Source organism: Plecotus auritus (assembly GCF_963455305.1).
Source record: "Plecotus auritus genome assembly, chromosome: X".
NCBI lineage: Eukaryota > Metazoa > Chordata > Mammalia > Chiroptera > Vespertilionidae > Plecotus > Plecotus auritus.
This window is the reverse complement of record NC_137784.1, coordinates 37661389-37685297: the sequence shown is the minus strand read 5'-3', so window position 1 is coordinate 37685297 and position 23909 is coordinate 37661389. Positions and strand designations below refer to the sequence as shown.

Genomic DNA, 23909 nt, shown 5'->3' with positions numbered 1-23909 from the left:
GAATCTTCATGCATCGAACCTCTAGTAATTCTATAAAACCAGTAGGTTTTATTGTGAATATTGATCAAGTCTGAAAAACTGATCAAATTTTCTTATGATTTACAAGGTATTATTTCTGATTCGTTTCCTGAAATTTTTTCAGTTATTTAATAAACTTTATTTTTTGCAACAGTTTTAGGTTCACAGCAAAATCTGGCAGAAAGTCGAGTTCCCGTATGTCCTCTGCTCCCCATAAACAGAGCCTCCCCACTATCAGCATCCATAGTGCATTTGTTATAGTCGATGACATAAAATGACATGTCATCATCATCTAAATGCTACTCATGTTGTTGTATATTCTATGGGTTTCCATAATAGTATCATATACTAGTAGTGTAGTTTCATTCTCCTAAACATCCTCTGTGCTCCTCCCTGCCTTTCTAAACCTTGATGTCTTGCATTTTTACCAGTATATTGTTTTTTCTACTCTGATTTACCCTTGAAGAAATGCTGATAATTCATTCAAATTCTATCTAGGGCTCTCTTGTTTGTCTTCACCCTATCACTGCAATCTTACCTACCCACATATGAAATATTGCCAATCTTTATCTCTAATCTTTTACCTTTCCCTTACACTCTTCATCTCCTGTCTACATCTACAGTAATAGCCTTCCCTCTGATTTCTCTGTATCTCTTCCAGTCTTTCTTCTCTCCAATTTATTTATCCTACACTTTGCAACATGAGTTATCTTTTCAAAATAAAAATTTGATTATATAATTTTTCTATTCAAAAGTATACAACAGCCCTGAAAGGCATGGCTCAGTGGTTAGAGCACCGGCCCATGAACCGAAGGGTCCCAAGTTCGATTCTGGTCAAGGACATGTACCTGGGTTGCAGGTCCCCTGCTTCCGTTGGGGTGCATGCGGGAGGCAACTGATTGATGTGGCTCTCTCACATCGATGTTTCTTTCTCTCTCTCCTCTCTCCCCCTCCCCCTTCCTTCTACCCTCTCTAAAACATCCTCCAGTGAGGATTAACAAAACAAAAAGAGTATCCATTGGTTTATACTACACTCATTAGTATGGTACCGAACAGGGATTTGCAAAATGAAGTCCATGGGCCAAATTCAGCCCATCACATATTTTTCTAAATACATTTTTACTGGAAAACAGCATGCTCATTTATATATTTACTAGAGGCCCGGTGCACATTTGTGCACTCGGGGGGAGGGGGGTACCTCAGCCTGGCCTGTGCCCTCTTGCAGTCAGGGAGCCCTTGTGGGATGTCCAACTGACGGCTTGCAGGCCTAAGCCATCAGTCGGACGTGGGGGCAGCCATCTTGTGGTGGCCATCTTGTGATGACATGGGGGCGGCCATCTGTGGCAGCCATCTTGTGATGATGTGGGGACGGCCATCTTGTGACAACATGGGAGTGGCCATCTTGTGACAATGTGGGGGCGGCCATCTTGTGGCACGAGGGCATGAGGGTCAATTTGCATATTACCTCTTTATTATATAGGGTTATATAGGATAACCTGTGGCTGCTTTTTTTTTAATTGAGTTTATTGGGGTAACATTGGTTCATAAAAACATATAGGTTTAAGTGTACAATTTAACAAAATATCATCTGCACACTGCATCATGCACCCATCACTGGCTGCTTTCATACTACCACAGAGATGAGTAGTTGCAACAGAGACCAAATGACCCAGAAAGCCAAAAACTTTTACTATCTAACCCTTTATCCAAAAAATCCATACTCTTAGCATGGAGGGTTCAAAATAATTGGTCCATATCTTTTTTTTTTCCAGTCTCATCTCCCAACACAAACTCTAGGCTTTTATTATATAGCAAACAGACAATTATCTTCTGAATGAAGCCACTATTCATTTTTCAAGAGGCTGTACTTGATACAGTTGGACCTCAAAGTATATTGAATAAAATTATAGTATTTACCAATTCCCACTTATTATCCCATGTCTTATTTAAAACACACACAACAAATGTGAAAACTATAATTCTAAACATAAATCAGAGGCTGGAAACTATTTTGGAAAGTAATAGCAAATGAGCCTTAAAAATATCTCAGAGCACCTAGAATGTCAACTAGACGTTCTATTATGGCGAGTAGGAAATACATATTATTCAGTTTGCTAGGAATTTTGTGGGAGGAGCACTGGATTTGAAGCCAAACGACAGGTCTGAGACTTAAGTTCAGATATGCAACTACAAGGGTTGCATGTGAGTTATATAATCTTTTCATGAAGATAACTCAAATACTAGATCTCTAATCTATGAGTCATTATTATCTGTATCAGTGACCCAATGTCAATTATAAATTACATTTATGTAACATTTTAAAGCTTATAAAGTAATTCTGCAGACTTCTCATATGAGTTCACAGAAATCCTGTGAGATCTGAAGGCAAGTATTTACTTCAATTTGTAAATGAGGAAATTAAGGCCCAAAGAAACTACATGTCTTGCCTAACATTACAGAGCCAATAAATGGCAGAGCAGATTGAATCCAGGTCTCCTGATTATAGTTCAATAGTCTTCTCACTTTTCAATGCTATCTAATGACATTACAGAAAATCTGCTATAAGTCTGAAATAGTAAATAATTTTAAAAATAAAAAGCAACATATAGCCCTCAATCTTTCCTCTACCTACAAGTCACTGAACAAAGTCAGTTAGGGACTCTGGGTTCTACTAAATTGGGTTTTACTGCAAAGTTCACAAAGATTTAAAGAGTATTCTAAAATGGCCACATCTGAATTGTTAGACAACTAGTCTACTCCATTCATTCTCTATTTACAGTGGAAAAATATGTTTGTATTAAAAGTATTTTACTCTGTATGGAACTTTGAACTGGTGTCAGAAAATGTTTCTAAGCTAAAACAAAACAGACTAAGAACATCCAGAAAAGCCCTTAAGTACAATTAATAACAAATTGCTGTTAGCCACGTGCTTTTAAGAAATTTATAAGACCACTTTTTGAAAGAATCAAAATCTCTCCAGGATTGAAATAGTGAATACCAGCCAGGACTGAAAAAGAAAAAAAGCAGCCCTGCAATTAATCAAGCTGGGAGGACAGACAAGATAAAGCTGGTTCTAAAGTTAACAGGAAACATTGTTTTTCCCAAGGTCATTGAGCAGTTGTAAAATATCATAACTACACTGTCTTCCAATGATTACTGCTTTGTTACCAATAATACCCTCCAGCTTGCTTTACTATTTTCATTTATTACTGGAGAAAGATACCCAATTCCTAAACTGCCTTACTTAATGCTAGCACCCAATCTCTAGTTAATCCCCACTTCTCTCAATCTGCTTCAGAAGCAACCAATTCAGAACTAATCCAGGCTTCCTTCAAACCCTCCTCAGAATTCTTCATTGGGGAGCCAAATTTACATTGCTTTATCAAGAGGATGGGAATTTAAAAACTCTTCTACCTCTGCTGCATGAATATAATGCTCTAGAATTAGCAGAAAGTATAATTCAGAAATATGAATCAGTGAAACTTAATCATAATCATTTGTCATAAATTCTAACAATTATTTCTCTACTAGTGGCCCGATGCACAAAATTCGAGCACATTAAAAGGGGGACCCAGAGTCAAGTCCCCGACCACCCACATGTACCTCAAAATCGAGTGAGACCCAGACCCGGCTGCCCCCTCCCATTGGGCTAGATCCAGACCCGGCCAGTCCCACCCTTGTCAAGCCCTGCTGGGCAGGGGGCATAGCCTCAGGTCCCCTGGCCTGGCACCAGGACAGGGGGCGTGGCCTGAGGTCCCCCAGATGGGGCGGGGGGCGTGCCTTGATGTCCCCTGTCAAGCCCCGCCTGATGGGGGTGCACAATCTCAGATACCCTGTCAAGCCCCGCTGGGTGGGGGGCATGGCCTGAGGTCTCCCATCAAGCACCACCAGGCAGGGGTGCGCAGCCTCAGGTCCCTCAGCCTGGCACCGGGAGGGGGGCACAGCCTCAGGTCCCCCGTCAAGCCCCGCTAGGTGGGGGGCATGGCCTGAGTTCCCCCAACCCAGCACTGGGGGTGCACCTTGAGGTCCCCCGTCAAGCCCCGCTGGGTGGGGAGCATGGCCTAAGGTCCCTTGTCAAGCCCCACCAGGCGGGGGGGGGGATAGCCTCAGGTCCCCTCTCCAGGTGTTGGGGCGGGGGGAGCAGCCCAAGGTCCTCTAGCCCAGCACAAGGATGGGAAGCACACCTTGAAGTCTCCCGTCAAGCCCTGCTGGGCAGGGGCGGGGGTGGCCTCAGGTCCCCTGGCCTGGCACCGGGGCAGGGGGCGAGGCCTCAGGTCCCCATCAAGCCCCACTGGGTGGGGGCATGGCCTGAGGTCCCCCGGTCTGTTACCAAGGCAGGAGGTGTGGCCTGAGGTCCCCCAGCCTGGCACCAGGGCAGGGGGCATGGCCTGAGGTCCCCTGTCAAGACCTTCCGGGTGGAGGGCGTGACCTGAGGTCCCCTGTCAAGCCCCACGGGGGGGCGGGGGGGGGAGGGCGTAGCCTCAGGTCTCTGCGGATTGTTCGTTAAGGCTCCTTAAGGGAACTTGGCCTCAGCTGTGGGTGCAGCCATCTTTGTGACTGAGTGATGATCAATTAGCATATTCCCTCTTTATTAGATAGGATTTCTCAACTGGATGTCTTTCAATAAATAAGAAGTTATCATTTAAAAAAGAAGACACTTTCCTCCTTCCTCTATCCAGAGGCCTTCCAAGTTTCCTCAGGAGTATACTCCCTCACTATGAATCAATAAATCTGATTTTGTCAGACTACAGGCTTATTCCTGGTGGTCTCTGGTTGATGAAGCTTTAACAAGGAAACTAAGCCCTGACTGGTTTGGCTCAGTGGATAGAGCATTGGCCTGCAGACTCAAGGGTCCCAGGTTCGATTCCAGTCAATGGCATGTACCTTGGTTGCGGGTACATCCCCAGTAGGGGGTGTGCAGGAGGCAGCTGATTGATGTTTCTCTATCATCAATGTTTCTAACTCTCTATCCCTCTCCCTTCTCTCTGTAAAAAATCAATAAAATATATATTTAAAAAACAACAACAAGGAAACTAAATTACCCTACCGACCCAGCAATTTAAGACTGACAAATGCCCCTCTTGCCCCCCAAAAAGAAAAAAAAGAAACAACTTCTTAGCCTAAACTCGTGGTCGGCAAACTGCGGCTCGCGAGCCACATGCGGCTCTTTGGCCCCGTGAGTGTGGCTCTTCCACAAAATACCACGGCCTGGGTGAGTCTATTTTGAAGAAGTGGCGTTAGAAGAAGTTTAAGTTTAAAAAATTTGGCTCTCAAAAGAAATTTCAATCATTGTACTGTTGATATTTGGCTCTGTTGACTAATGAGTTTGCCGACCACTGGCCTAAACCATAAAATCACTAAACACAAGAGACTTTCACTGCTAAGAAACATGAATAACTCACAGAATTCTACTGAATATATCACAGGAAACATCTGATCAATGATACTAAAAGATATAGTATTTAACCAAAGCCAGATAACTACCAAATTTGCTGAGAGAAAGAGCATATCATCAACTTGGCATCAAGCTACAGATAAAACCCAAAGTGTACAAATTGGTGATATTATCTGATTTTTAATAAAAATGAGTCACATAACTCGAGTAATTTTATCTATCGCCCATATTCTAATAATATGCTATACATAGTGTTCACAAACCCTTGTGTGATTTTCTAACTTTTAATTTTTAAACTTTAATATAGATTATATAAAAGTAGAATAGCTCCAATTCTTCTGTAAATGGCATTGAAAGATAAAATGAATTGTTTTAACCATAGATCAAACTAACTTCATATTCATAGAGGCCATTAAGCAACCCAGAGAATTTAAATTACCAATAAGTTTTGTAAAATAGCATGTCTAGCTATTTTAAAGAATAACTCAACACAACTTTTCTAGACCTGCCTAATAAAGTTAATGAAAGACAAAAGACATTATTACTAAAATTATGTTCCAATATGATGCCTATCGGGCCAATATGAAATGTTATAAAATCCACCAAACAACTTCAAAACAATAAAGCAGCAAAGTTTTCAACTTCTAAGAACCAGTAGTTCAGTGGTTCTCAACCTTTCCAATGGTCTTAGGCGACCCCTGGTTGGCCGGCCTGCCTGCTCGTCAAACTCCTGGTCAAGGGCACAATTTGCATATTGCCTTTTATTATATAGGATCTACACTGAGTGGCCAGATTATTATGCATTCAGAGATCATAATAATCTGGCCACTCAGTGTACACATAAGGCAGAAAAGACCATTGTTCACAGATCAGGTTTCTTACACCACACCCATAATCATCAATATCATCTTCAAATACAAAGTTTTTCAGAAAAAAAAAGCTATATTTAAAGAGGCTAAAATAATGTTGGATTAGTCTTTTTTATAAAAAAGTCACTTCGTCAACATTTACAATTTTATTTTTTTTAATCAGAAAATAGAATAATAGCATATACTAGTATGCAACCTTCTGATCGGTTAAAATGCAGTTGTCCTATTAAGTAAAGGACAATAATAGACTAAGAAAATATTATGTCAACAATGGAATACTAAGTACTGTGAAAAAGAACTCTTACCATTTGCAACAGCATGGATGGATCTGGAGAGCATTATGCTAAGCAAAATAAGCCAGTTGGAGAAAGATAAATATCACATGATCTCACTCATTTGTGAAATTTAATGAACAACATAAACTGATGACCAAAAATAGAGCCAGAGACTAGAAGCATCGAACAGACCATCTAACTTCAGAGGGAAGGCAGGGGAAGGTGGGATGGGGGGTAAGAGATCAACCAAAGGATTTGTATGCATGCACATAAGCATAACCAATGGACACAGGCACTAGCGGGGTGAGGGCATGTGCTGGGGGTGGAGGTGTCCGGGGAGAAGTCAATGGGTGAAAAAGGAGGCATATGTAATATTATATGCAATACTTTAAACAATAAAGAATTTTTAAAAAGGAATAATGAGGAAAAGGGAAATAATGTTCATAATAGGGCTAAACAGAAATTCTTCATTATATTTCACAGTTCAGGAGTAGGGAACGTCCGGCCCATGGGCCATATACAGCCCGCGACATCATTTGGTCTGGCCCTGCCAAGGCATTAGGGGTGAGTTAATTGTTTGGCCAAATATAGCAGGCTAATTTTTAAGTTAATAATTTTGTATGGCCCATGAATGATGTTATAAATATCCAATGGCCCTTGCCAGAAAAAAGGTTCCCCAATGATACTAAGATTCATAATAAAATCTGTTTTATTTCAAATTGATAAACTAAAATTATTAATCCTAACTACAGGCCCGCTACATGAAATTTGTGCACGGGTGCAGTCCCTGGGCCTGGCCGGCGATCAAAGCGTGAGTGTCTGGTGTGGAAGGGCAGGACCCAGCTAACCTCTAGGCCCTGGGCAGCACCTGGGCCCCTGGACCCCTGCATGCCCCCCTCTGCCTGAGTCATGGCGCCTGAGTCCCCACACAGAGATGTGGTAAGCATGGCCAGATGCCGAGGGCCGGGGTTCAGTGTGGGCCTCTAGGCCACCCAGCAGCACTGCACAGAAGCCGGGCAGGCAACACACTCTCTCCCAGCAGCTTTCTGTGGTTCTGGCGGCTACGGCCAGGCTCACCCAGAAGAGGCCACGCAGGTGTGGGGCGCGCTCCTCATGGATGTCCAGCACCTGAGTGCAGGGGGCTTCCCCTGCGCGATAGCCCTGGCGTCCTGGGGGAGGGTAGCAGGGGGAGTGAGAGCAAGTTCAGTGGATACCCTGCATTCTCACCACACCTCTGTCCCTGTCATCCCCACCCCCAGGTAGCCGGCAAGAGGTCGCAGCACACTGCCGACGCCCACCATGTTCCACACCCGCCTCCCCCCATGGTCAGCGCATGTCATAGTGAGCAGTCAAACTCCTGGTCAAACGACCGCCTGAGGGGACAATTTGCATATTAGGCTTTTATTATATAGGATATTAATACAATACTGATTCCAGAAATGGATACAAGGGGCTAGAAATTCATGAGCTGTATAAAACCATAATAAATGCCTTTAAAATGGATGTGGCAGCAATTATAGCACTTACATTCATTTAATATTTAGTGAATTCTCATAATGTAGCACAGACAAAAGATTCAGTTTATATTCCAGTTTTAATTACTTGCAGGTTTGATAAGAATCCCTTGTTCCTCTACAAATACATAAAAGTAATGGCTTTAGATGCAGCTTGTTTCATGAACAATTATGTGAATACAAAAAGGAGGAAGGTGGTAAGTAAAGGAAGCAGGCAATACAAAGCAAACCCTGGGCAAAAGATAAGAACTATATAAAATAAAAGAGGGAGGATGACAAGTAATCCTGGCAAAAACCCAGTCACCTCAACCAAATAAAAAGTTTAAATTAAATTACTTTATTTCAATTTTTATTTGCATACCATCAAGAGGCAAGTTTCCCACCTCCATGTGAATTCTGGATTTAAGTGTGACATATAACCATACAATGGACAATAAATCAAGAGCCAATCAATGCTAAATAGAATTTTATGGCAACAGAAAAATATTAATTTGGCTACAGAGGTAATGCAAGCCTCCTGAGCTGTATGCAGTGTCAATTATAGACCTAAAATGTAAACTACAGGACGTTGCTATATGTCAAATATCCTAAAGATAAAGGGAAAAAAACTTTAAAAACAGTCTTATTACATTAGGCCTTTGACTCAGCTTAGAAAAATAAGAATGGATATTTCTTCTTTGGGTATAATGTCAGTCCCAAACTAAAATGAATAAGCCATTGTGATGCCATTCCTTTGGATAATTTCATGAAAAGTATTTAGAATTAGGATACTTCTATCATGATGGATAAGAACTATTATACTAGTTCTTGCAAATATTCATTTCAAACAAATATGAAACAGTTTTAAAATTACTTCTGCACTAACAAACTAGCTCAGGAGAAGAGCTGTGCCTGTGTGAAATTTTAGTAACTACTACAAAGTTTCCAAAACAAATACTAATATTTAAAGAGATTAACAAAATAACAGTAGTTAGTGATTGTAGTGCAAGATCTCAAACAATACTACAATTACTAATTACATATGCTCCAGGATTTCTTTTGAGTGGCATTACATATTAATATTGTTTTGAATGTGGTTCATTTTCTTCCTGATTTAATTTTGGCACAATGCAAAATCAATTTGATTAGTCAAGCAAACAGCTAATGAAATGGCATGACTGGAGCTTAGACCTGTAATAATGTTAATAGACATCTTTGCTCTTACCCTATAAGAACTTGGAAATTCAACCTTGGAAAACTTAAGTATGCATATATTTAAAGTATTATGGTAGTTAGTCTAGAGAATGGAATCTAGGAATTAACTCCCAAATTTCATCCCCATGCTCCCTCACCTCCATTTCATTTAATTACTAAAAAGCATTGCTGATTAACTGCATAAAGAATGGGAACATTTGAATAAATAGTCTAATATAGTGGAGAGTCCAGACAAGCTCAGAATTATATTGATTTTGACTGAAGACAACTGTAAAACTTTCAATGGAAGGAAGTGTCACAATGTGATCTTTAAAGTAAGTTACAAAATCAAAATAGAAAAATCTAAATGTAATATCTAAGTACAAAAATTGGAAACAGTCTAAATTAAATTTGTAAAATGAATCATTAGTCAATAGATTATTACCAAATTATACTCCTATCCAGAGAGCTGCTTACTGGTTCCTGTATTGTTCTGGATCTACACTATCCAATATAGTAACCATTAGCCATATGTGGTTATTGCATACTAAATTACTCAATCTTCCAAAAATTAAAAATTTAATTCCTCAGATACCATAGCCACATGTGGCTAGAGGCTACTGTTTTGGATACCATGTTATAGGACAGAACATCTCCATTATCACAAAGTTAGTGGGTAGCACTATTCTACATAAAATACAGTTAAAATGAGCAAGAAATAACGTATAATTCCAAATATACTGGATAAAATAAATGAGACATATCTATTTATGTTTTAAAATATCGAAGCTAAGTAGGAAGAAAAGGACACATCCTCAAACTGATAAAGAACATCTACGATCATAATGAATGGTGAAAGATTGTCTGCTTTACCCCAAAGATCAAGAACAAGGCAAGGATGTCCAGTCTCACCACTTCAAATCACCATTGTACTTGAGGCAGTAGCACTTCAATAGTACAACCTTATTATCCAATGTCACCCCAATAAATTTAATAAAAAGAAAAAAAAATTAGGCCCCACTCACTGGTCTGCCACTGAGGATCAGCAACCTCCCATAAGCCCCCCTAGCTTAACGTTCTGAGCCGCAGCCTTCTTTCTGCAGGCCGCTTCTGCCCAGGAAAAGGAATCCTATGTATGTCCACTATCCAGAACCTCCACTCTTTCAACCCCTTTGCTGATAACAGTAAGGGTGATGATCTACTTCCTGCTGGCACTGAGTATTACATATATCCATATAAGAATTCAACAGAAAAACAGCAGGAAGACCCTTACTACAGTAAGACTGTGTGTAAGGCAAGTTTATGCCAGTCACATACTTTTCTGAGCTTTGGGTTTTACTGCTGTAAATAAGGGTTTACAACCCAGCTTTCCAAATCTGTGCCCAGAAAATTTTCAGAATGTTTCACATCAGGTTTGGAAATGCTCCCCATAAGGTGATTCACAATGCCATATTAGCATATGAAAGGCTCTGAATAGACCTACACACATATTTTTTAAACTCAATGATTTATTTGATCAAGGAACTCTTTTATCAAGTAGTGTTGTTGCCGGGCCAGTGTGGATCAGCAGTTGAGCATGGACCCATGAACCTGGTGGCCACGGTTCAATTCATGGTCAGGGCCCCAGTTAGGGTTGCAGGCTCCATCCCCAGTAGGGGGCGTGCAGGAGGCAGCCAATCAATGATTCTCTCTTATTGATGTTTCTATCTGTCATTCTCCCTTTCTCTCTGGAATCAATAAAAATATTTTTAAAAGTAACTTCAAGATTGACTGATTTTAAAGTAACTGTGGAGAACTGTATCCCACAATGAGAAAACTGTCTCAAATAAAAATCTGAAATGACTGCATATTTATCTTGCTTATTTTCTTAGACAACTCCACTGAGTTTTCATCAAGGTCTGCTCTCTAAATATCCTAAACTTAAGTATCTTGGCTAATATACAGTAGTCCCCCCTTATCTGCAGTTTTGCTTTCTGCAGTTTTAGTTACCTGCAGTCACCCACCGTCTGAAAATATTGAATGGAAAATTCCAGAAATAAACAATTCAGAAGTTTAAAATTAAGTGATGTTTGAGTAGTGTGATAAAGTTTCTTGCCATCCTGCCCCATCCTGCCAGGGGCATGAATCATCACTTTGTCCAGTGTATCCACACTGTATACACTCCCCTGCTACTTAGTCATTTAGTAGCCGTCTAGGTTATCAGATGGACTGTCCTGGTATCACAGCGCCTGTTTTCAAGTAACCCTTATTTTACTTAATAATGCTCCCAAAGCACAAGAGTGGTGATGCTAGCAATTCAGATATGCCAAAGAGAAACCATAAAGTGCTTCCTTTAATTGAAAAGCTATGTATGTATAGGGAAAAAACACAGTGTGTGTGTGTGTGTGTGTGTGTGTGTGTGTGTGTGTGTGTGTGTGTGTGAGGTGCAATACTACCTGCAGTTTCAGGTATTTACTGGGGTCTTGGAACATATCCCCCATGGATGGGGCAGTGGGGGGGAGTGGGAGCATGGGGAACTACTATTCTACATGAAAATACATCTTGACTGACTTATACCTATTGTAATACCTCCTTCCCAAATAACATGGTAGATTTAAGACTGTGAAAGCATCAATGCCAGGGACACTAAAATTCCTTAACAATTACTGTAAGAGTAACAAAGTGATCAAAGTCAGAATGTAAAATGCTTACTCTACAAAACCAGCAAAAGTTTGAATGTATATGAGTAGTTAAAAGAATTCTTAACAATATGGATGAAGGACTTAAACATAAGACAGGAAACCATAAAAATACTAGGGGAATCCACAGGCAGAAAAATCTCAGACATATGCCGAAGGAATTTCTTCACCGATTCCACTCCTAGGGCAATGGAAACTAAAGAGAAAATAAGCAAATGGAACTACATCAAAATAAAAAGCTTTTGCACAGCAAAAGAAACCATCAACAAAACAACAAGAAAGCCCACTGCATGGGAGAACATATTTGCCAATGTTATCACCAATAAGGGTTTAATCTCCAACATTTACAGGGAACTCATACAACTTAACAAAAGGAAGATAAACAACCAATCAAAAAATGGGTAACAGACCTAAATAGACACTTTTCGAAAGAGGACATAAGAAAGGCCAAGAGACATATGAAAACATGCTCAAAGTCACTAATCATTGGAGAGATGCAAATCAAAAAGACAATGCGGTACCATCTCACACCTGTCAGAATGTCTGTCATCAACAAATCAACAAATGATAAGTGCTGGCCAGGATGCGAAGAAAAAGGAACCCTCATGCACTGCTGGTGGGAGTGTAGACTGGTGGAGCCACTGTGGAGAACAGTATGGAGTTTCCTCAAAAAACTAAAAATGGAACTCCCATTTGAACCAGTTCTCCCACTTCTAGGAATATATCCCAAGAAACTAGAAACAGCAATCAGAAAGGCTATATGTACCCCTATGTTCATAGAGGCATAATTTACCATAGCTAAGATTTGGAAACAGCCTAAGTGCCCATTAGTAGATGAGTAGATTAAAAAACTGTGGTACATCTACACAATGGAATACTACGCTGCGGTAAAAAAGAAGGAATTCTTACCATTTGCAACAGCATGGATGGAACTGGAGAGCATTATGCTAAGTGAAATAAGCCAGTCAGAGAAAGATAAACATCACATGATATCACTCATTTGTGGAATATAATGAACAACATAAAGTGATGAACAAAAACAGATCCAGAGACAGAGAAGCATGGATCAGACCATCAAACCTCAGAGGGAAGGTAGGGGAGGGTGGAGGTAAGGAGGAGAGATCAACCAAAGAACTTGTATGCATGCATATAAGCCTATCCAATGGACACAGACAACAGGGGGGTGAGGGCATGAGTGGGGAGGGGAGCAATGGGGCAATAAGGACACATATGTAACACCTTAATCAATAAAGAAAAAAAATTTTAAAAAGAATTCTTAAAAAGGGAAGGAAAGAAAGACGGTTACTCTTCAGTGCTTCACATGTGATGACTGAAAATGTTGATATTGTGGCTAAGAATATAACTTTTGAACAAAAATAAATGAATGAATAATAAAATATATTCCAATTAAATTTAATAACTTAATTATGAATAAAAGTGAATACTGGACAACACTGGAGGGTAAAAGCCTGCCCAGGAAAATAAAAAAAATGTTTAACACGCTAGGTCCAATTAGACCCAACCCAATTTTCTACTTTTCCCAGTAATATCCAGGCTATGAAAAATTGTTAGCAATATACATCAAAGTATCCAATTTACTTTAATAAACCTTAAGAATCTTTATCAATGATTTGTCTAAATATATTTTAAAATTATCTCTAGCCTAAATTTATTTAATCTCTTAGGGTAAATAAGTTCTAAAAGCTAGTATACCTTTTAAAAAGTATTCTTATTTTTCAACTTGAATTTAAGGACTATTCTCTAGGCACTGTATAAAATAAATTTTTAAAAGAGAGAAAATAGGGAAGAAGAGTGACAGTTACTCACCCAGCTGCTTTGTTTTACACATTCTTTAAAATTTAACTTTATTATAAATGGTTCTGTAGCTAGACCTCCTTGGGAACCACTACTAGTATTTCTTCATAGTAGTCACTAGAGAAAACTCAGAAATATTCTAAATAGGACATGTGACTTTCAGAAAATTTTTATTACCTTCTGAAAGCTATATTTACATAGATCCCTGTAAAATCGTTGAGTTCAACAGATAGATATGTAAATAGTCATCCATATGGTTAAAAACACCTGAAGATATAAAAATGCTTCTGCTAGGAAGGAAGGAGGAAATAAGGGAGGGGGAGGCGGGGGGGAGGGACGGAGAGAGGGAAGGGAGGAAGGAAGAAAAAAAGGAAGGGAGGAGAAAGAGAGAGAGAGAGATAGAGAGAGAGAGAGAGGGAAGGGAGGGAGGGAAGGAAGGCAAAAAAGAAAGGAAAACATGAGCTAACCTTTTACAAAAATATGATTAAATTTGCTTTAGGTAAAAATGATTTAAAAAATGTGGAACCACCATGAAATTCAAGAATGTAAACAGTTTGTTTATACCTCAAATTTAATTCTTGTACCTATTTATTGGCTTTATAATGAGTTCAGGAAGGAACAAATCAAAAATATGTTTATAACTCACATGGACATTACTCACCCACATTTGGAGGTTTCATATAATTTACAGGTAGTTCTGGAGGTCTGCCTCTATGTAGAGCTGCAAAAGCGGACCCATTCCATAGTGTACTCTTACAGTCTATACAAAAAGATTCAAAGATTAGTCAAGGAGTAGAACAGTGTTTTGGTTTTTTGGTTTTAACTGCACTTCTGAGGCAAATGTCTAATTTCAATTTAATTTGTTAAAATATATTTCTTCCTAAGGTGGAGGGGGTCAATGGGGAAAAAAGGGTACATCTGTAATACTTTCAACAATAAAGATAAATTTTGGAAAATAGATTTTGTAATTGCTAAAGCCAAAATAAAAATATAATGCATGTATTTAATTATGTTTTAAACCACATACATTATGACTAGTGAATACCAGTACCTTAATATATCATCAGGATATTTTATTTCTGTGCAGATCTAGAACCTAAGTTTTTATTACACATATATTTGAATCTCATGTAAATATCATGAGATTAATAAGGTTTTAAGTTTACATTGGTCCTTCTTGCCTTTAAGTTTATACATATCTACTTATACAAAACAATATAAGTAAGGACAAAACTACATACATGTATGCCAGATTAAATTCGGAAACATTTGTTTTCAGTGAATGCTCATGTTATGCAGTGTCTTCCAGTTGTGCCATAATAGGTAAATACATGTCACATGATAATTGACTATAAATAGTTGTGTTTTTTGTCTGCCTTTTATGCTTATATCAAAAGACTAAAGCACATAATAAATATTTCTAATTCAACTTTGAAACAAAATATTCTACTACTCTCTTAAAAGCCTCAAATTAACTTTATTGAAGAATTTCCTTAAATTATAAAATAAGATGTTTAAACACTGGTATCATTTATACAACTATTTATACTTGTATATTAGGATCTTAAACAACATTATGCTAATAATACAAAACAGAAATAAATTGGTTGCTAGACCTGAAGTATTTATCACACTAAGAGGTATCCTTAACATGTAATTTCATATGTCTATGTTCATAAAACACTATTTTATATATTTTATATATTAGGGTTCCATGTAAAAATTTAAGAAAAATATGTAAAAGACTGAAAAAAAAAAAAAAAAAACAGTGGGAGAGAAACTGTATTGAACAGGTACTGATGGGTTGATATGCTTAACTGTATTTTTTAAATATACAATATTGTCAATTTTTATACCTCAATAAAGCTGAGGAATAAAACCCCTTAAGCCCTCTAGCATGTTTTCGATCATTTAAACAATTAACAGCCTCTGGCCCTGTAGATCAGTTGGTTAGAGTGTTGTCCTGATATGCCAAGGTTGTGGGTTTGATCTGGGGTCCGAATCAACCAATGAATACGTAAATATTTGAAACAACAAATTTATTTATTTCTCTCTCTCTCCCCCCCACTTGCTCTCTTTCTAAAAAATCAATAATAGTAATGTATTTGAAGTATATATTTATCAACTCTCAGAAAATAAAAAGAGTTAATACAGGAAATAGGCAAATAATAAGAAAAAAAAATAAACAATTAATAAAACAATGGACCTACAGAAAGGAACTGCTAAAATTAAAAAGTAATTTTAAAAATTGCCCTGGCTGGTGTTGCTCAGATGGATGGGCACTGACCCATGCAGTGAAAGGTTACCAGTTCAACTTCCGGTCAGGGTACATGCCTGGGTTGCATACTCAATCCCCAGTAGGGGATGTGCAGGAAGGAGGCAGCAGATCGATGATCCCCTCTCATAGCAGTGTTTGTTTATTTTTTTTCTCTCAAAAAAATCAATTTTAAAAATACTTAATAATAATTTTAAAAAATAAATATTTTAATTATAATTTTACATAACATAATTTTCATTTACTTGTTTTAAAATATTCTATGTGATTAGGATGATATCAAGACTCCTAAATATTAAAAACATTGAAATGTAGTTTATACTATACTAATCAGAGCAGCAATCTTTTAAGATCTCTATTCCAGAGTATTACAAAGATTTTATATCCTTTACCTCTATTGTTTTACAAAAAAGGACTCCTTTTAGGTCTCTAAAAATTTATTTGTACTAGAAAAATTTGGTACTTAGAAAAGCTTGCAAACATTTACTTAACTTAAAAATATACTGTTCTCTACTCACAACTCAGAAAACAGAAAATCTTACCTTTGGCATCCCGTAACAGAGACTGCCGACCAACACCGAGCAATGTCTGTACCCCAGGAACACTCTGAGGGATCTCCTTATCTAGTATGGGACCAATCCGCTCACAAATTTTAAGGAGGTAGTCTGGAGGAATGTGTGCATTGGCTGCCACCTAAAAACCATAAATAAAATACAGGAAAACAAATTTGTTTTAAAAACATTAATCTATTCCATTACCAAACTGTTCTATCATGAAACAAAGTCCAATTTTAAGTACATTAAATTTTAAGAATAATATTTTGAATATGTAATATGTCAACAAAATATAAGAAACAGCTACAAAATTTTAAATAGTATAACTTAAATAATAATATATTTATAGGACACAGCACTCTAGTACTTGGTTTATCCAGTAGTAATGAACTGTTCAATAATCAGAGGATATAGATTCTATTTAAATGATAAGAATGAAAACAAAAGGTATTACTTGGTAGGAAAACCAACATGGCAGAAGGCAGAACCGGGGTGAGGGAAATTGCCACTGACCCAGCATACCCTGAATGACTGGTGCCTTGAGGTAATGCACCCAGTCCTGCCATTGGGACCCAACACCTCAAGATGCACAGACCTACCACCACTAAGCATTGTTCCTGGCCCAGTTCCTCTAGACAAATGGCACTGTCATCTGGCAACTGGCCAGTAGCCATGACTGGACCCTCCCCACCAGACACATGGGCCTGCCTTCTTGGTGACCAGGTATCCCACAAAAGGAACTAAATGAAATTGATGTAAGCAATTTGTGAGATAAAGAATTCAAAGTAATGGTTATTAGGATGCTCAAACAACTTAGTGAGAACTACAAGGAAATTAATGAGATCTATAAGGAATTAAAAAAAAACAGCATGAAAGATGAGGTTGAAACCCTGAATCACAATCAATTAGAAATAAAGAATGACAGAGCTGAAATAAAGAATACACTGGAAGGATTCAACAGTAGACTAGAAGAAGCTGAGAACCGAATCAACATATTAGAAGACAAGGTAAGAAAAAACACCCATTCAGAGCAGCAATTGGGAAAAAAAACAAAAAACACTTAACAAGCAGGAAAGTATAAGGGAGCCATGGTATTACATGAACCCTAATGACATCCACATCAAAAGGATCCCAGAAGGAGAAGAATCTGAGCAAGGAATAGAGAACTTGTTTGAAGAAATAATGACAGAAAACATAACCTGGTGGGGAAAAAAAGTCATACAAGCACAGGAAAAACAGAGTCCCAATCAAGATGAACCCCAAAAGACCCACCACAAGACACATCATAATTAAATGCAAACGTTAAAGAGAAAGAATCTTAAAGGCCGTAGAGGGATAGAAAGTAGTTCCCATTACACTGTCAACTGATTTCTCAATATAAACACGTCAGACAACCAGGAAGAGGCAGTACATATACAAAATAATGAGAAGCAAGGAACTGAGGGCAAGACTACTCTATTCAGCAAGTATATCATTCAAAATTAAAGGTGAAATAAGGAGGTTCACAGAAAAAAAAACAAAAATAAAAAACTAAATGACTTTATTAGACCAAACCAGCAGTGCAAGAAGTGCACAAAGGACTATTGTAAGAAGAAGAAATAGAGAGAGAGGGTGGAACACAGGCATACAGAATAAAAATAGCGAGAAACCAAGATGGCGGCATAGATAAACACCTAAACTGCTGCCTCGCACAACAATTTCAAAACTACAACTAAAAGACAAAACGGACATCATCCAGAACCACAGAAAAGCTGGCTGAGTAGAAATTATACAACTAGAAGGAAAGAGAAAAGCATATAGAGACTCAGAGGAGCTGCAAAAGGCTGAGGTAGAGAGACACGAGCACGGAGAAGACTGGCAGCTAAGTGCATGACTAGCTTTCTCAAGCGGGAGGGAGACAGAAGCCCCCAACTGCGCTGAATTCCAGTTCCGGGCGAGACACTGGGAACCCAGACTCATTCGGGGGGAATCTGTACGGACAGGAAAAGAGAAAAGCACACTGAGACTCAAGGGAGCTGCGGAAGGCAGAGGTCCAGAGGTGCGCACGCGTGCAGAGAGGACTGACTACTGAGAGCGCGGCTGGCTTTATCAAGCGGGAGGGAAACGGAAGCTCCCAACTGCGCTGAACTCCAGTTCCAGGGGAGACTCTGGGGACCCAGACTCATTCAGGGAGAAACTGGACTGTCTGGCAGCAGGCAAAACTCAAGGGCGGCTTTCTCTCAGAAGTGCTTGCAGTGATTACAGAGGGACACTGAGACCCAGGGGCCTCATAGGGCAGGGCTGACGGGAAGCCAAGGCTATCTGTTCCGCCCTGAGACTCCGCCCCATCCAAGTTGAGCACAGAGGCTTTTGCAATTTTGCAAGTCTTGTCTCATAAGGGTGTCTCCAGCACAGAAGTTCTCCCAGCATAGACACAACTGATCCTCACAGCCAATTGGCCTGGAGATCAATTCCTCCCAGTGACACAAACAACAATCAAGACTTAACTACAACAAGGCTGTGCACACAGTCCACAAAGGGGTGCACCAAGAGTGTCCACCTCAGGAACTGGGGAGGCTGAGCCACTGGGCCCTATAGGACACCTAGCAAACAAAGCTACTCTACCAACTCAGGGAAGCAGCGAAAATGCAGAGACAAAGAAAGAGATCACAAATGAAAGAAATGGAGGAAAACAAACACTTGGATATAGAGTTCAAAACCACAGTTATAAGGTTTTTCAAGAATTTCCTAGAAAAGGCCGATAAATTTAGTGAGACCCTCGAGGATATGAAAAAGGACCAACTAGAAGTTAAACATACACTGACTGAAATAAAAAATATTATACAGAGACCTAACAGCAGACTAGAGGACCACAAGAATCAAGTCAAAGATCTGAAATACAAAGAAGCAAAAAACACTCAAGTGGAAAAGCAAAAAGAAAAAAGAATCCAAAAACTTGAAGATAGTGTAAGGAGCCTCTGGGACAACCTCAAGTGTACCAACATCCGAATTATGGGGGTGCCAGAAGAAGAGAAAGAGCAAGATACTGAAAGCCTATTTGAAGAAATAAAGACAGAAAACTTCCCCCACCTGGTGAAAGAAATAGACTTACAAATCCAGGAAGCGCAGAGAACCCCAAACAAAAGGAATCCAAAGAGGACCACACCAAGACACATCATAATTAAAATGCCAAGAGCAAAAGACAAAGAGAGAATATTAAAAGCAGCAAGAGAAAAACAGTTAATTGCCTACAAGGGAGCACCCATACGACTGTCAGCTGATTTCTCAACAGAAACTATGCAGGCCAGACGGGAGTGGCAAGAAATTTTCAATGTGATGAATAGCAAGAACCTACAACCAAGATTACTCTACCCAGCAAAGCTATCATTCAGAATTGAAGGGCAGATAAAGAGCTTCACAGATAAGAAAAAGCTGAAGGAGTTCATCACCACCAAACCAGTATTATATGAAACGCTAAAAGGTATTCTTTAAGAAGAGGAAGAAGAAAAAGGTAAAGATAAAAATTATGAACAACAAATACATATCTATCAACAAGTGAATCTAAAAATCAAGTGAATAAAAAATTTGATGAACAGAATAAACTGGTAAATATAATAGAATCAGGGGCATAGAAAGGGAGTGGACTGACAATTCTCGGGGGGAAAGGGGTGTGGGGGTGCGGGAAGAGACTGGACAAAAATCGTACACCTATGGATGAGGACAGTGTGGGGGGTTTAAGGGCAGAGGGTGAGGTGGGAACCGGGTGGAGGGGAGCTATGGGGGGAAAAAGAGGAACAATTGTAATAATCTGAACAATAAAGATTTATTGAATTTTTTAAAAATAGCAACAAATAAATACCTGTCAAAAATAACCTTAGCCCTGACTGTTTGGCTCAGTGGATAGAGCGTCCGCCTGCAAACTGAAGGGTCCTAGGTTCGATTCCAGTCAAGGGCATGTACCTTGTTTGCGGGCACATCCCCAGTGGGGAGTGTGCAGGAGGCAGCTGATCGATGTTTCTCTCTCAGTGATGTTTCTAACTCTCTATCCCTCTCCTTTCCTCTCTGTAAAAAATCAGTAACATATATTTAAAAAAAATAACTTTAAATGCTCCAATCAAAAGACATCGGGTAGCTGAATGGATAACAAAACATGAACCATATATATGCTGTCTACAAGAGACCCATCTCAGTAAAAAAGACTCACAGAGAATGAAAGTGAAGGATGAAAAAAAAATTCTAGGCAAATGGAAATGAAAAAACAAAACAAAACAGGTAGCAATACTCAAATCTGACAAAGAAACTTCAAAACGAAGACCATAAAAGAGACAATGAAGGCCACTTCATAATACTAAAGGGATCAATACCAAAAGAGGATATAAGTCTGGTAAACATACCAGTATATGCACCCAATACAGGAGCAAATAAACATATAAAAAAAACTTCTGGAGGATTTTAAGGGAGAGATGGACAGCAATATAATCCTAATAGGGGACTTTATCACCCTAGTGATATTACTGGATAGATCTGAGAGACAAAAAAAAAAAAAAAATCAACAATGATCCTAAGTGACACACAAGACCAGATGGAAATAATTGACATTTACAAAACATTTCAACACAAAGCTACAGAATATATATTCTTCTCAAGTGCACATGGTTCATTCTATAAAACAGATCACATGTTAAGACACAAAATCTCTACAAGTTCAAGAAGATTGAAATCATATCAACCATCTTCTTGGATCACAATGGCATGAAACTACAGAACAATTACAATAAAAACACTCAGAAACATTCAAATACATTAAGGCTAAACAGCATGTTATTAAACAATGAATGAGTTACCAATGAGATCAATGAAGAAATCAAAAACTTCCTGGAAACAAATAAAAGTTAATACGCAACAAGCCAAAATCAATGGGACACAGCAAAAGCAGTCCTGAGAGGGAAGTTCATAGCACTAAAGGCCTACCTCAAAAAAAAGAAAAACTTCTAATAAACTATCTAACCCTACAACGTAAAGAATTAGAAAGAAAATGACAAGAAAAGCCCAGAGTAAGTAGAAGGACGGAAATAATAAAGATCAGAGAGGAAATAAATGACATAGAGACTAAAAAGCATACCAAAAAAATCAATGAAACGAAAAGCTGGTTCTTTGAAAAAACAAACAAGATTGATGAACCTTTAGACAGACTCATTAAGAAACAAATACAGAAGAGCAAAATAAACAAACTCAGGAATAAAAGAGGTGAAGTAACAACTGACTCCACAGAGATACAAAGGATTGTCAGAAAATACTATGAAAAACTATATGCCAACAAGCTGGACAACCTGGAAGGAATGGACAAATTACTAGAAAAATACAACCTTGCAAAACCGAAACAGGAAGAATCAGAAAACTTGACTAGGTTGATAAAAACTGGTGAAATTGAAGCAGTAATAAAAAACTCTTAGCAAACAATAGCCCTGGCCAAGACAGCTTAACAGGGGAGTTTTATCAGATATTCAAAAAGAATTATAACACCTATTCTCAACCTATTCCAAAAATAATCCAAGAGGAAGGAAAACTAAGTTTTTTTTCAGGAGGCCAGCATTATGGTAATTCCAAAAACAGATAAAGACTATAAAGAGAATTTCACTACCATATCCCTAATGAACATAGAGAATAAAATCCTCAACAAAATATTAGCAAATTGGATACAGCAATATATTAAAAAGATCATACAACATGACCAAGTTGTATTTATTCCAGAGATGCAAGGCTGGTGCAATATTCGCGAATCAGTAAATGTGATACATCACATAAACAAATTGGAAAACAAAAATCACATGATGATATCAATTGACGCAGAAAAAGAGATGAAATCCAAGACCCATTTTTTAAAATTTTTTAGTGATTTCAGAAAGGGAGAGGGAGATAGAAACATCAATGATGAGAGAGCCTCCTGCATGCCCCACAATGGGGATTGAGCTCGCAACCCGGGCATGAGCCCTGACCGGGAATTGAACCAAGACCTTCCTGTTTCATAGGTTGACATTCAATCACTTAAACATGTCGGCTGGGCACCAAAACCATTTTTTATAAAAACTATCAGCAAAGTGGAAATAGAGGGATCATACCTGAACATATTAAAAGCTACATGTGACAAATCTACAGCCAACATCATATTCAATGTGCAAAAACTAAAACCATTCCCCCTAATAACAGGAAAAATACAGGGATATCCCCTTTCACCACTTTTATTTAACATAGTACTGAAATCCATAGCCATAGAAATCAGACAAAAGAAGAAATAAAAGGCATCCAAATTGGAAAAGAAGTAAAACTATCATTTATTCACAGATGACATGATATTATACACAGAAGACATCTTAAAACCATTTCACAGACCTAGAACAAACTCTCCAAAAATTTAAATGGAATGAAAAGAGACACTAAATAGCTTCTGCAATCTTGAGAAACAAAAACAAAGTTGGAGGGATCACAATACCGGATACCCTATCTAATAAAAGAGTAATATGCAAATTGACCATACCTCCTCTACACCCACAAGCCACGCCTAGCATCCAATCAGGAGTGAATATGCAAATTAACCCAACCAAAAAGGCTGCGGCCACAGAGCTGGCAGGCTTGGGTTTCCCCAGCAATGGAGAAAGCCAAGCTTTCCGCACACCCTGGTGGACCCAAGCCTCCACTCATGGATACAAAGTTTCAATTATAGAAGATAAATAAATCACAACAAAAATGGCATCAGCCACGGAGCTGGAGAGAGCAGGAGGCTTGAGTTGCCCCTGGCGATGGAGGAAGCCAAGCTTTCCGCACACCCTGGCGGGCCCAGGCCTCCACTCAATGCTACAAAGTTTCAATTATCCTAACTAATAAAAGAGTAATATAAAAATTAAACATCACTCCGCTACACCCACAAGCCACGCCCACAAGCCAATCAGGAGCGAATATGCAAATAAACCCAACCAAGATGGCTATGGCCACAGAGAGCAGGAGGGAGGTTTGGGTTTCCCCGGCAATGGAGGAAGCCAAGCTTTCCATCTGCCCTTGCCGGCCTAGGCCTCCACTCAAGGCTACAAAGTTTCAATGATAAAAGATACATAAACCCAAACAGAAATGGCCGCAGCCATGGAGATGGAAAGAGCAGGAGGCTAGGGTTGCCCCGGCGATGGAGGAAGCCAAGATTTCCGCACACCCTGGGCGGCCCAGGCCTCCCTTATGCATACAAAGTTTCAATTATAGAAGATACATAAATTCCAAGAGAAATGGCTGCCGCCACAGAGCAAGCAGAAGGCTTGGCTCTGCTCCAGGCTACAAAGTATCAATTGTAGAAGATAAATAAACCCCAGATACCAGGG

General features: G+C 38.9%; 1 protein-coding gene across 1 annotated transcript in view; it reads right to left on the bottom strand.

Annotated features, from left to right (window-relative positions):
- Positions 1–23909, bottom strand: part of BRWD3 (bromodomain and WD repeat domain containing 3) — a 173030-nt gene that overhangs the window by 124077 nt on the left and 25044 nt on the right. Inside the window, exons 5-6 of the mRNA XM_080653837.1 lie at positions 16555–16705; positions 14399–14497 (exon numbers count right to left, since the gene is read on the bottom strand). Of these exons, the coding sequence (XP_080509963.1) occupies positions 14399–14497; positions 16555–16705 (250 nt within the window). The remainder of the gene's footprint in view (positions 1–14398; positions 14498–16554; positions 16706–23909) is intronic.